We start from the raw sequence: 14658 nt of genomic DNA, 5'->3' as shown, positions 1-14658 counted from the left end.
CTCAGCCCTCTACAGGCCCATTCCCAAGAGTCACACCCTGTGCCCCAGAGCATCATCCAAACACTCCTGGAGCTCTGGCAGCCTTGGGGCTGTGCCCACTGTCCTGGGGAGCCTGTTCAGTGCCCACCACCCTCTGGGAGAAGAACCTCTTTGGAAGATCCAACCTGACTCTGCCCTGACTCAACTGAAGGCCACTCCCTGGGTGCTGTCCCTGGTTCCCACAGAGCAGAGATCAGTGCCTGCCCCTCCTCTGGCCCTGCCCAGGAAGTTTTACCTGCAATGAGATGTCTCCTCAGTCTCCTCTTGTGCAGCTGAACACACCAAGTGCCCTCAGCTGCTCCTCACACCTTTCCCCTGCAGGCCCTTGCCCATCTTGGTTGCCTCTCCTTGACACTCTGCAATGGCTCAATCTCTTCCTTCTGTTTTGGTGCCCCAAAGTGCCTCAATATTGCAAGGGACATAAATGCCAGGCCTGAGGGTTCCCAGGGGCCACTGTGACACAGGAGGGCCTCATGGAACCCAGGGGACACTGTGACACTGCAGGGCCTCCTGGAACCCAAGGGGACACTGTGGCACTGCAGGGCCTGCTGTAACCCAGACCACACTGTGACACTGCAGGGCCTGCTGTAACCCAGGGGATACTGTGACACTGCAGGGCCTCCTGGAACCCAGGGAACATTGTGACTTGGCAGGGCCCAGGGCACACTGTCACACACACAGAACCAGCCAGCCCTGCCCGGCAGCAGCACAGAGGGCAATTCAGGGCCCCTGGCACCCCTGGCGCCACAGGAGGAGCCCAATTGGCCTCTCTGTTTCCAGCAGCAAAGGCAGACACAGCCCTGGCACAAGGGGCAGCTGCAGATGCTCCTCACTCTGCCCAGCAGGGCACACACACACACCCCCTAGCAGAGCAGGAGGCACATCCAGCTGCTCCTGAGCCAGCACTTGGCACAGCCCATGTGCCCCTCCAGGCCTGCACAGCTCCCTCTGTCCCACCATCACCTCGAGCAGCTGCCCTGCACCTCTGGGGCTGCTCCCTGTCACTTCTCATCTTGAAATTGAAGGTCAGGACTCCAGCAGATCCCTTCTCTCTTTCCACTCATGATGATGCCACATACCCTGTGGGGTGGGTTCAGCATTGGTGTCAGAAGAACTGGCAGCACAGGGTGAAACCCATCTGGGCTGCTGTTTTGTTGCAAAGGTATCACTGCCTGGGTGGAGCACCGGCAGTGAAGGTGTGCAATGGGGATGCTTCTGTACCCAAGAGTCAGGTCCCTGAAGAACAGCAGAATAACCTGCAGGTTGGTCAGGCTGCTGCCATTGAAGGGGCTCAGGTGCCTTGGCATTGGCAGCACAAGGGGGAATTATTCCTGGCTCCATGGACTCAGGACACCTCGGGCCGTCAAGGCAGAGATGGAACATATGGTTGGGCTTGTGATTGAGGGGTGGGCTTAGCCATGGACACTGTTGCACAGGGTATCCATGAATGTGAAATGTGCTGCAGTTACACAGGCCAAGCAGGTGGATCCTCTTTGGGATGGAGGCGGATGGCTGGAATAGAAATAAGGGCAGGCCTGGAAAACTGACTATCACACTGCCCCAAATCCTTCAGAGCAGGGGGCACGTGCTTATGGTGGTGGAAACAGGCACAGGAAGGCTGGAAAGATCCCCTGTGTCCCATGGCACTGCCTGGAACACTGTCATGGGCCTGGAAGAGGAAATTTGATGGTGACATGGAACCCCTGAAAGAATTGAATCAGACTATGGGACTCAATTCCAAAACCACCGGACAGACACCTGGGCCAAAGACCCTGGCCTGAGTGGCTGAATCCCATGCCCTGCCATGCAGCAGCTTCTGGGAAGATTGAAGGGTGCAATGGACAGGGAAAGGGCACACGGAGAGCAGTCGGTGGTTGGACCTGCAAACATTGGGATACACGTTTAGCAAAGGCCACCTTGTCAGTCCACACTGACGGAATCTGGCAATAAGATTGGGCCTGCCCAATCAAAATGTTTAGTTACTGTGTAAGGGGTTAAAATTCCTGTAGTGTCCATTAAAACATGCTGGGAAAAATACTCTGAGTTGTTCCTGCCTCAGGCCAAGGCAAACTCATCCAGGGATTGCTTTTGTTCCAGGCCCTGGGTGCACTTGAAGAGTGATGTGGGAGGAGAGGAACTCTCGTGTGTGCCTTGAGGGGATTGGATGTGGGGTGAGAATGGCCAATGGATTAATTCTATGGCATTGATAACTATCCAACACTCTGCATTATTCCTTCTGTGCTGGCTGGGTGAGCACCATCCCCCTGAGCACCTCATGGCAACAATCTCACCCACAGCTGTTCTGGGCACCTGAGCCTTGACTTTCCTCTGATCGTTGCCCTCACACCAAGGAAGAGGGAACTGCTCTAAAACTGGCCTAGTGCAGCAGTGCTGGAATCAGAACTGGCTCAAATGTGAAACCTGCAAGAGTCCAGCACCCCACACCACCTTCCCAGCTTGAGAGACTGTTCCCAGGGATGGAGGTCAAAGTCATGGCCTGAGTGAACTCATCAGGCATTTCTGTGGTCATTTTATGAACCCTTGACAGAGCTGTTCCATTCCCTGAGAAAGTGATGTCTGTGTGTGTGTCTATCAAAAGACAGAACTGGAGAAGATGATGGGGAAATGGAAGTGTGAGACTTGGATGACCTAAAAGGGATGGAGTAAGGGCTGGATATTTTCCTGCTTGCAGCTGGGATGGAGTTAATATCTGCAGTGCCTTGTTTAGGATTCAGAAGGAGAATAATGTTGATAACACACTGATGTTTTGTTGTTTCCTAATCACGTTTTTACCACGTCAACGACTATATTTTTTTGTTTCCTTTCTGTCTCCTCTTCTGTCATAAAGAGGTTCTGTTATGGGTTCACTTAGGTGGGCCTAAATTTGGGCTCTGAAGTTTGGACTAGGCCGAAGTTGTCAGCTGACTTGAGCTGGGCTGAGCTAACAGCTGACCTCTTCTAGCCAGTATTTTTTTATTCCATACCACATTATGACATCATCTCCAGGGAAGTAGGAACCAGTGTGAGAGTCGTCAAGGCAGTCGCTTCTCAGCCCTCCTCTTGGGAGGACGCACGATGCTGTCCCAGGGGGGATGGAGAGGACCAGGGCCACCACTGGCTCACAGGGTATGTCAGGAAAGTAAAATGTGTTGTTCTGGGTCTCTCCTTTCTGCTTGGGTTTGTCTCCCTGGGGAATAAGTCTTTTCTTAAGTAATGTGTATTTAAGACAGTAGAATTTGTGTTTTCGTTAGGAAGTGAGGAATTTGTTCTTGCAGACCTGTGTGAGTGTGTATTTGTACTCTCTTCTAATTGTCTCTTTCTTTCTGTGAGAAATACATGTAGTTTTAGTATAAACGCGGTTTGAAGCGTGTTTTTTCTTTCCCCTCTCTTTTCCTCCCTTTCCCTGGTGTTAGGATGGAGGCTTTTCTCTCTGTGCTTGGGGGGGTTGGCAGTTTCTTATCTCAAACCAAGACAGTTTCCCAAAAGAAATAAGCAGGGAGAGCTGACCTCAAGCGGCCAAAGGGATATTCCACCCCATAGGACATCATGCCCAGTACATAAACTGGGGAGAGTGACCTGGAAGAGGCTGATGTGGGTTTTGGACAGGGGAGTCTGGTATCAATCAGTGGGTGGTGAACAAATGCATTGTGCATCACTTGTTCTTTCCCCTTTTACTATCATTACTATTATTATTTACCATTATCATTGTCCTTTTTTTTTTCAATTACTGAACTGTTCTTACCTGAACGTACAAGTTGATTACCCTCCCCATTCCACTGGGCTGGAGGGCGGAGAGAGGGGAGGCTGAGGGAGTGTCTGTGTGGGGCTTCACCTCCAGCTGGGCCCCAAACCAGGACACCAGGGAGTTCTCCCTGCAGGCACAGAAATGCTCCCTTGCTCTTATCCAGGGCATCCCCTTCCCCAGGTGAGTGTGTCCACTCCAGCCTGAGCAGTCGGTCCTGGCTCCCACCCTGTGATCCCTGCAGGGCCCTGAGCTGGAAGTGCTGCCCTGCAGAGGGAGGGGCTGTGCTGTCCTGGGGCCATATCACAGGTCCAAAGGGAAAGAAACTTGAGGAAAAGCAAAGGACAGGGAGCAATGAAGACAGACTCCTCTGACAAAGTCACACCAGTTTTCAGATGAATCTCCGCCAGATAGAAATGCATTTCCTTCCTCTGATCAGTGCTGGCTGAGGGTGGTGTGAGCAGCAGGAGCTCTGCCCATGTGCTGCCAAGGCCTCAGCTTTGCTCTGCTGCACTGGGGACATGAAGCTGGTTTGTGACAACTCTGACAATCATGAGGCAGGTCAAATGTAACCCACCTTTTATAACATATAAGCCTTTGTCCTCCTGACTCTACAGCAGAGAGGCTGAAAATGTCCTTAAGATCATTCTATCTGTGTTTTTATATTTTCAACAACAATTCATGGAGAATATTCTACTTAAGGTTATGAATTTTCATGCTTTTGACTGAAATTATGAAAAGCCTTGAGAGAAGAGACGATTTAAATGGGCTCAACTCTCTGTGGCTTAGAGCAGAGCCAGGAGAGTTCCAGTGTCCATCACTCTCTTTCCCATCTGCTCTGAGCTTTCCCTGGTGCTGCATTCACATTGAATTCACACGAAGAAATCTTGAAAAACATAAACCTACAAGTGTCTGTGCAGTGCTGAGAGCAGGGCAGTGCTGCTTCCAAGGGCAGATCTGGAATACCTCCTCAGTGCCAGACCAGAGGTGAAGCTGGGATGGACAGAGCCCGATAAGAGGCTTCCTGGAGAGAAGTCCCTGGTTTATTCACCTATTTGAGATTCAGATTTGAAGTTTATGTGCCTTCTCCAGAAATCAGATATTAATTTGTATGTGCTATTTCCCAGCCGGACATGGCAGGCCAGAGAATTGAAAGAACAGGATGCTTTCCTTCCACGTAGGTCCTGGTTTAATGTCCTCCCTGAAATGTGCCCTGGGAACTGTCTGGGGTTGATGTGGGGGCTGGGAGCAGTCTCGAGCCCTGCAGCTGTCCCTGACCAAGATAAGGAGCTCTCCGAGGGGCTGCTCCTTCCCCACAGCCCTTGTCCCCAGCCCTGTCAGCAGCTCCCTGGGCTGGCTGAGGGCTGCCCCTGGCAGGCAGCAGAGTCCCTGTCCCAGCACAGCACCCTGGGCTGCCGGACCCTGCTCTGCCCCACAGCCCTGGGCACCCCTGGCTGCACCACCTGGCTCCACAGCTTTTCCAAAGTGCCCCTCAATAGACCCCTCCTCACACATCCCATCAGCTGGGGCTGGGCCAGCTTTAGTAGATGCCCTCAGGCGCTCCCCAGGGCAGTGGGCACAGCCCCAAGGCTGACAGAGCTCCAGGAGTGTTTGGATGATGCTCTGGGGCACAGGGTGTGACTGTTGGGGCTGGGCCTGTGCAAGGCTGAGGGTTGGACTCCATGATCCTTGTGGGTCTCGTCCCCCTCAGCACATTCTGGCATTCTGTGACACCAGCTGGGCTGGTCCAGGTTTACGAGGAGCTCCAACCCCAAAAGAACTGTGGGTGCCTCCTGTGTCGGGAGGGGTCCCAGCCCCACCCCAGCAGGCCTGGAGAAAGGGGGGACACCCTCCTGCAGGTGGGATGTACATCCAGTGTGGGTCTGTTACAAGCTTCTTGTAAAACCTCAGAATTAAGGGATTATAACCCACCTCAGCCCCCAGTAGAGCCAGGGGGGCACTGCAACCCCCAGAATGAGGGGGGAATCCCAAGAGCCATTTATATCTTCTAAAGACCAGGCAAAACCAGCACGATGCTCCCCCAGTTAGGGTCATATCACCACCTCAAAACTATCAGGGATTCACTTCAGACCCTAAATGAAAAAGCCAAAAGATGTTTATAGCCTCACAGAATTGGTGGAAAGTAGCAGGATTTTCCCCAAAACAACCTCCCTGTGTCCCTTCCATTTGAGGTCCCACTCCAAGTGCTGATGACACACATCTCCCACACTCCCTCACAGTGTCCCCCTCAGCATAGGAGGGAACCCCAGAAGCTTGTCAGTCTTTCCAGACCCTCCATCTCTCATATCCCAGTCCCCAACCCATCTTTAGAAACGTTCTCAAACACCATTCAGGATTGCTTTTGGCCACCAGAACAACAAAATGAATGGAGGAGGTGAGATTTTTAGTCTCAAATGTCAGCAAATCTCTTCTTCCCAATCAATTTCCCACAACAGGCTGTGTCCCCATGTGTGATAGTTTTGACTTGCCCAAATGTCAAATAATCACTTTGGAGGCAGAGTCACCTCTTGTCCCCACAAAAAACAAAACAGAGGCTGCAGTTCAGTATGATATGGTATATTAAATAGAAGAGAATATAAAATAGAAACCAAATAAAATAAAACTACACACTAAGAATAAAAAGTAGCAAGAACAAACAGAAAATAAATTTCTACTTCCCCAGTAAAGATGAGGAACTTCCAGAGGGCCTTGGTCTCTCTCCAGGAGCTCTGATCTGACACCCAACTCCTTGTTCATCCAGCAGAAAGGAAGAAAAAGTTCCCTCCTCCAATCGCAACACCTGTTTCCCCCCAGACACAGCTTTTAGTCAGCCTTTAGTAAGGCTTTGAGAGGCTTCTACCTCTGTTGTTAAATAAAGCACTGACTGCATCATTTTTTAGGGTTTTTCTTTGATAGTTTATTTCATAGTCCTCCTGGTCAGGGGTTACAGCTACTGGAGGAGTCATGGAAAGGAGGGAAGAAAGGCCAAAGGCTGAACTATGTTTACATTGAGGCAATTTATCTGTCTCTGCACAGATATTACAAATTAAGGAGGGACTTTACAGAACTATTTTTCTACACAATTGCCCACAATTTTAAAACCTACACACACCATCCAATCTAACAACACTCTGCTACAGGTAAATATTAAGTAATACATATTTCACAAAATTGCTGGGTCCAAGCAGTCTAATGTATCATATTTTTAACTTTATAGAAAGAGTTCTTAAGGTGTGTCTTTCCACAGAGTTTCTGCAGCTTCTTTTCTCACTTTTGCACCAGCTCAAGTTCTCCAGACAAATTCCATTCTTATCTTAGAAGGTGGCACCTGGAAATTTGTCCTTGGTTCCTTAGTCTGAAAATGTGTGTGTTCCAACATCCTCGCTCTCTTTTCATATCTGAGATGATGTCAGATTATGGTCTGGAACACCATTGGCCAGTAGGAGTCACCTGGGCTGACCCAGCTCGAGTCAGCTGATAGTCCAAGGCCTGCTCTAAAAACCAAAGCCTAAGTCTGGGTCTAACTAAACCCATGACAGATATAAATTGGGCTCCTTTCCAGAGCCCAAAGGATTGGCATTCCAAAGATGTTTATTGTGGTCCTGAGCCGTGAGGGCTTTGGGACTGTTCGGCAGCGAGGGCTGTGCCCAGTTTGATGCTCCCCTTTCCCGAGCAGTGGCGCAGTTTGTAATAGTGGGGAAGGCAGAACAAGGCCTGAAAGAGTTAAAGTGCCCAGTTCTGCTGACAGAGAAAAACTGCTCCAATGACTCAGGGCATGTTCTGTCTGTTTTACCAAAGAAGTTCTGTGCTACTCACTGAACCAGAGTCTGACACAAGAGACTCCCAGGCCATAAATCAAGGAAACTTCAACACTTGAAATCAGTATGAGAGCCCAGAGCTGAGATTTTGTAGAGTTAAAGCCAAGATTTCACAAGTTTGACAGGTCCTGTCACTGAACAAAGAAAAGGCAGAAGTCCAACAGTGTTGAAGACGCTTCAAGACCACCCAAGGGATGAAGCCAGGAGACCACTACCCTAATTCTCAGCCAAAAGGAAAGCTCTGTCTAAAATTCCGTCCAGTCATTAACATGGAAATTAGAAGGTGTATCCATGAACCCCAAACAGCCTAAATGGCTCATTTTACACAAACAAGGCAGGTAAGTTTTTTTCCCAGTATGGACTGGCTTTGCCTCCAATATTATTAAAAAATACCTTTACTGCTAAAAGAATCAAAAAATCTTTTAGGAATTCTTTTTATTCCAAGTGGTCCTGGGGTGTTTTGGGGAGGGGGGTGTCTCTGGGAAAGGATTAATGGAAGTCTGGAAGTAGTTTGTGAGTCCTGTAGTGGTTTGGGTGGTCTAGAAGGTGGTTTGGAGTGTCCTGGGGTAGTTTAGGCAGCTCTGGACCACTCAGGAGAGGATTTGGGGCATCCTGGGGGGCTGGGGGAGTTTTGTGGGTCCAGGTGGGGTATTTCAGAACCTCAGGGTTTGATTATTTTTTGTGTTCTTGTGATTCTGGGTGTGATTTGTGAAGTCCTGAGGGGGCTCCAAGGGGATCGGGGAGGGGCTCACCAGCCCTGAGTCTCCGAAACCCCCCAAAATCTGTCCCCCCTCCCCCGCCCCGCTCAACTCAGCACTGCCAATTGGCACCTTCTGCCTCCCGTTGGTCAACACACCTGACCATCAACACACACAGCAAATCAACATCAAGGAATGTAGCGGCGAGGGCGGGGCCAGAAGACCCATGACATTTTGGGCCATTCCTGCACTACAACTCCCATCGTGCCCCATGACCCCCTTGAGTTCACCACAGCCGGGTTTGTAGCCCCCCAAGTGACCCCAAATCACCTCCCCAGACCCCCAAGTGCCCCCTGACATGCCAAAGTTCCCCACAAACCCTCCCAAGACCCATCAATTCCTCCCCATACCAGTTAGGACCAAGCCCCGCCTCTTCTCTTGGGGTCCCTCCCCCAAAATTTGGAAAACTAAGGAAACACTTCAGGGGTGAAAAGGGATTTGGAGGGCACTTGAAAGGCTGCGTGAGTTGGGGAAGGGATTTGTGTGGAACTGGGGATTTTAGGGGCTATTAAAGAGAGTTGAGGTGGGATTAAGCGAATTTGGGGCAGAATTAAAAAAGGATTTGGGGTGGAAATAGGGATTTTAGGTGAAATTAGTGAGGATTTTAGGCTAAATTAGGCAGATTTGGGAAGAAATCAAGGATGTTATAGGTGGAATTAAGTGATATTTCCTTGGACTTAAGGAAATTTTGTGAAAAAAACTAAGGAAATTTTGTTTGAATCTTAGGGATTTAGGGAGAAATTGGGAGGATTTGGGATGAGATTTTGAGGGTTCTAGGAAGGATTAAGAAAATTTGAGAATTCAGGAAGTTGGGGTAGAATTACAAGGCTTGATGCCACCAGAAGAAACAATGTATTGAAGAAGGTGAAATATTCTGCGATGTAAAGGCAACAACTCTGCTCTTCCCCATGTTTCCAACATTGGTCTGTGTCCTGATGGAGGTTCCTCTCCCTGCGCTCACCCCAACACCAGAGAGAACCAGGAGGACATGGAGATCACCAGCCAGGTGTCTTCCCAATGCAGATAATTAGGAATGTGGGTCTCCACATCTGTAGCCAACATGGGTCCGCCAATGGGTGATGGAGTTGGAGCAGCAGATAAAGCTCTTCCCGCAGTCGGGGCACTGGTTGGGCTTCCCTTACTGGTGGGTTTGTTGGTGTTGGATTAAATTAGAGCTGTGGGTGAAGCTCTTCCCACACTCATCACACTCCTAAGGCCTCTCCCCGGTGTGGATATCCGGTGGGTGTAGAGGTGGGAGCTGCTGTTGAATCTCTTCCCGCAGTCGGTGCAGGGGAAGGGCCTCTCCCCTGTGTGTGTGCGCTTATGCCTGAGCAGGTGTGAGCTGGTTCGAAATCTCTTCCCACACTCAGAACACTGAAAGGGCCTCTCCCCAGTGTGGATGTATCGGTGCCTGATGAGGTGGGAGTTCTGGTTGAATCTCTTCCCGCAGTCGGTGCAGTGGAAGGGCCTCTCCCCGGTGTGTATGCGCTGATGCATGACGAGAACTGAGCTGGTCTGAAACCTCTTCCCACACTCCAAACACTCATAGGGCATCTCCCCAGTGTGGGTCATATGGTGGATGATGAGGTCAGACTTACGGATGAAGCCCTTCCCACACTCCCCACAGTTGTAAGGCTTTTCACTGCTGTGGATGTGCCGGTGGGTGATGAGGTTGGAGCTGTGGTTGAAGCCCTTCCCACATTCCCTCACCTGTAGGGCCGTTCCCCAGTGTGGATGTGCTGGTGCTGGATCAGGACAGTGCTGGTGCTGAAGCCCTTCCCACATTCCAAACACTTGTAGCGCTTCTCCCTGCTCTGAAGCTGCTGCTGCATCACCAGGTCGGAACTCTGGCTCAAGCTCTGACCGTCTTCCTGCCTCTCGTTGGTACTTTCCTCCTTGGAACAAGCAGGGTTGGGTTTCGATATCCTCCTCCTGCGAGATCTCCTTGGCTTTTCATCCCTGTTGACTTCCTGTGCTGTGGAGCTGTTCAAAACAGCCTCTGCCAGGAGGTTCTGCTGGGGGGATTTGTCCTCTGTGCTCTCCATGCTCAACTCGGGGTCTGGGGCAGGAAGGAACAAGGACACTCACAGCATTTGCCTCCGGCCCTCAGGGAAGGCCAAGGACATCCCCCCAAACCCAGGCCCGGCAGGACGGCGTCGGCAGCGGGGTTGTCCTGCAGCCGGGGCCATGCCGGGCTGGAAGATGCAGCACAAGAGAGGGGAAAAGGGGCACTGACTTCCTTCTCACCTGCCCGGGCATCCTGTGCCATCTTCCTCTTCCTTGCAGCCTCCTCCTCCATCTAGCCAAGCTTTGGGAAGGAGAAATTCTGTTTTCTGGGGAAAAACAAGGTGTGACTGCATTGGGCTGGGGGCTCCTTCTGCCAAAGACCATTTCTAGAACTCAGTGAGCTTGTTGTGTCCATAAAAATCTCAAAAATTCCAAGATTTAGCCAAGAAAACACAGAGAGGAACTCCTCCTCTTTGGCTTCTCCATTTTGGGGCTCTGGGGGTCCCCCTCCCCCTGTCCTGGCTGTTGGGGGTCTCCTGTCTATTTAGGGTCCTCCCTCTCCAGGCTGCCGGGGCTCCAGAAACCCCCTGCCCGACCATTCCCAGGTTTCCTGTCCCCACACCCCTTAATTCTATGACTCCAGGACAACTCTGACCTCCCTTTTACACCCATCCCACTCTCCCTTTTCCTTTACACTGCCATTCCCTGGACTCCCCTTCTCTGGGCACAGGGACCCCCTGGACCCACCAACTACCTCTCTTCACCCCAGTTCTGCCTGTCCTTCACCTTGGCACCCTCCTGATCGCCCACTCACAGGCACTGAGATTCCCCTGCACTCCCTTATACTGCACCAATGCCCCTGCAACACCATTTCCTGGCCATTCCACCTCTTCCAGCCCCCACAGCTCCTGGTTTTTTTTCATTCTGGGACCCCTGAAACCCCCACTCTTGACTTTCTCAGACCACAGACACCCCCCCTCTCCCCGCTTTTTGGAACACTGGGGGATCCCTTGAATCCCTTTTTCTGGACAGTCTGGGTCTCCCTATCCCATGATTCCCCTTTCCTCAAAATTGGGGACCACTGGACCTTCTTTCCTGGGCAGAGAGTCTCCCTGAACCCCCCATTTCCCTTCTCCAAGCAACTACATCCCCCCTTCCCTGGACCTGTGCCCCCCTGAAAACCCCCTTCCCCAGCACTGTGTCCCCCCTGCACAACAAAGATTCAGCCCCAAAAAAGCCTCCCAGAAGTTCCCGCTCTCTGGTCTCTCCACTCTGGGCTTTGGGGAGTCTCCTCTAATGGGCTTGCTGGAGGGTCCTACATGTGTTGGGGGTTATCCCTCTCCATGCTCCCTGTTTTAGTGTCCCAGGGGGGTCCCCGAGCACCCCGAGCAGAGACTCAGGGCAGAAGCCGCCCCTGGGACCCTCGGTATTCCTTGCAGGGGTTTGGAGGGCCCTGGAGTTGTTTTGGGAGGTCTGGTAGGGAGTTTTAGGGGGATCCCGGGATAGTTGGTGTAGGTCTGGAAGTGGTTTCGGGGACCTGGTGTGGTTTGGAGGGACTGGGAGAAAGATTAGGGGGGTCTTGAAGTAGGCTAGGAGGTCCTGGAGTGGTCTGGGTGGGGGTCTGAGAGGAGGTTGAGGGAACTTGGGCAGGTCTGGGTGCCCTAGAAGTGGGTTGGCGAGTCCTGCAGTGGTTTGGGGGATCTGGGAGATGAATTTAGGTGGGTACGGGGGAATTTTAGGGGTCTGGGCGGTTTAGACCGTCTGGGAGAGTCTTGGGGGGGGTCTGGGAGGTGGCTTAGGGGGTCTCTCGGGTGTTTGGGGTGGCCCGGGGTGTCTCAGGAGCTCCGGAATGTTCAGGACGAGATTTTGGGCATCCTGGGGCTCCAGGGGAGTTTGGGGCTTCCCGGATGGGGGCTTTGGGGGTCTCAGCGGTATTTTCGGGGGGCATTTGGGGCGTTCGGAGGCGCATCCCGGGGTGGGGGGAGGGGCTTACCCGGCTTCTTCACCTGCACGGCCAACACGGCCCCGGGGGGGTCCCGGGGGTCTGTGAGGGTTGGGCGGATCGTGAGAGAACGCCAAAATCCGCCCCGAGGCCCCGAATGCCCCCAAAATGATGCCAAATTTTCAAAGAAACGTCTCGAAACTCGCTGCCATTTCATAACTCTCCAGAAGCGCCGTCGAGTCCCGCCCTCCGTCTGCACCGCCTTTGATTGGCCGCATTGCCTGCCCGTCAACTCCTGCAGCCAATCAGCGTCTAGACATGCACCGGGCGGTGACGGGGCATGGAGTCCGCGCCATTTTGAGACTGTCCTGCACTACAACTCCCGTCATGCACCGCGGTTCGTTCTGGCCAATCACTGTCGGGGCTACAACTCCCGTCTCCCCCGCGCCCAATCGGGTCGGTCCCAGCCGGTTTGCAGCCCCCCCAAGTGCCCCCCGGACCCCAAACTGCCCCAGAAGTGCCCCCAGGACCCCCAAGTGTTCCCCCAATACACACTCAGGAGCCCCAAATCACCTCCTCGGACCTCGAAGTGACCCCCAAGTTTATCCAGGACTTACAAGTGACCCCTAAAATCCCCTTTGGACACCCAGATTCCGTTGCTGGACACTTGAGTGACCCCCAAAGTTCCTCTTGGATACCCAAGTTCTTTCCTACTGCCCCATAAGTGCCCCTCAGACCCCAGTGGGACCCTCAATTGCCCCCCAAGTGCCTTCCAGGTCCCCAAATCCACCCCAACCTCCTCAAAGCCCCCCAGCCCTCCCTTCCCACGGGCCCCTTTCCCGGGACTTGGGGCTCCAAAGGGGCACTTGGGGGGCGGGGGGGATTTGGGAGCACTTGGGGGGCTGGTGGTGTGGGGAAGGGATTTCGCATGGAATTAAGGGAATTTAGAGTGGAATTAAGTGGATTTGAGGTTAAATTGGGAGAGTTTGGGTGGAAATAAAGGAATTTGGATGGAATTAAATAATCCTAATGTGAATTTCAGGGGATTTTGCTGGACTTTTAGGGATTTGAGATTAAATACTTGGGATTGTAAGAGGGATTAAGATATTTCTGAGTGAAATTAAGAGATTTCGGGTGGAATTAGGGATACTTTGGGTAGAAATAAGGAAATTTTTGATGGAATTAAGAGGATTTGAGGCGGACATTTAGAGATTTGGGAAATTTGAAGTGGAATTAAAGGAACTTTGAGTGCAATAAATGGTATTGGGGGATTCCAGATGGAATTAAGGAAATTCTTGGTGACATTAATGTTTATCTTCAGTGGAATTATGGGGATTTACCTACAAATTGGTGATTTGGGAAGAAATGGGAGAGATTTTTTGATGAATTAAGGGAATTTTGGATGGAATTCAGGGGATTTGGGGTAAAATAAGCAGAATTGTGATGGGTCTATAGGGATTTGAGGTGGAATTGAGGAAACTGTGGGTAGAAACATCGTGGTATGAGGTGAAAATTAAGGCATGTTTTGGTGGAATTCCTGAATTTTGGGTAGAATTAAGGTGACTTTTTGTGAAATCGTGAGGATTTGGGGTAAAACTGGGGGGATTTGGGATGAAAATCTGGGGATAATAATAGGGATTCAGAGACTTTTGAGTGCCATTAAGGAATTTTGTGTGGAATTAGAGAGCTCGATGGCACCAGAAAAAATGATGGAATGGAGCAGGTGAGATTTGTGGGGGTGGAAACTCAACAAAACTGCTCTTCCCAATGAATTCCTAACTTCTTTTTCTTGTGATGGATGTTCCTCCCCCTGCACTCACCCAAGTGCCCACAGGGAACCAGGAGGGTGTGGAGACCTCCAGCCATATATGTTCCCAACGTGGGTCACTGGGAATGTGTCCCAATGTGGGTCACTGGGAATGTGGGTCACAAGGTTGTTCCCAATGTCCCAGGTTCAGGAGGATTCCCAGCACAAAATAAAAGACACTAAAACAGAGCTGAGGTAACAAAGCAAATTTATTGCTGAGGAAAGGAAATGGATCCTGTTCCTTGGCACACAAACAGCACATCCCCAGCCCTGCAATCCCCCCAGGCCAATGGATCCTGTTCTTTGGCACACAAACAGCACATCCTCAGCCCTGCAATCTCCCCAGGCCAATGGATCCTGTTCCTTGGCACACACACAACACATCCCCAGCCCTGCAATCTCCCCAGGCCAATGGATCCTGTCCCTTGGCACACACACAGCACATCCCCAGCCCTGCAATCTCCCCAGGCCAATGGATCCTGTCCCTTGGCACACAAACAGCACATCCCCAGCCCTTCAATCTCCCCAAACCAATGGATCCTGTT

General features: G+C 51.5%; 3 protein-coding genes across 3 annotated transcripts in view; 1 reads left to right on the top strand and 2 right to left on the bottom strand.

Moving 5' to 3' along the window:
- The window catches only part of LOC139684162 (uncharacterized), a 1455962-nt gene that overhangs the window by 90901 nt on the left and 1350403 nt on the right, over nt 1-14658 (top strand).
- LOC139684161 (uncharacterized) overlaps nt 1-14658 on the bottom strand; it is a 1434678-nt gene that overhangs the window by 131049 nt on the left and 1288971 nt on the right. The window contains 1 exon segment of the mRNA XM_071579762.1: nt 9620-10002. Coding sequence (XP_071435863.1) covers nt 9620-10002 — 383 coding nt within the window.
- Nucleotides 10034-12473, bottom strand: LOC139684166 (zinc finger protein 24-like). The gene is made up of 3 exons (XM_071579770.1): nt 12358-12473; nt 10605-10690; nt 10034-10416 (listed from the first exon to the last, which is right to left on the bottom strand). The coding sequence occupies exons 2-3, from the start codon at nt 10654-10656 to the stop codon at nt 10064-10066; spliced, it is 405 nt and encodes a 134-aa protein (XP_071435871.1). The 5' UTR covers nt 10657-10690; nt 12358-12473; the 3' UTR covers nt 10034-10063.

This window comes from Pithys albifrons, chromosome 33, assembly GCF_047495875.1.
Source record: "Pithys albifrons albifrons isolate INPA30051 chromosome 33, PitAlb_v1, whole genome shotgun sequence".
NCBI lineage: Eukaryota > Metazoa > Chordata > Aves > Passeriformes > Thamnophilidae > Pithys > Pithys albifrons.
Note: the sequence above shows the minus strand (reverse complement) of the source record. Positions and strands in the feature narration are given on the sequence as shown.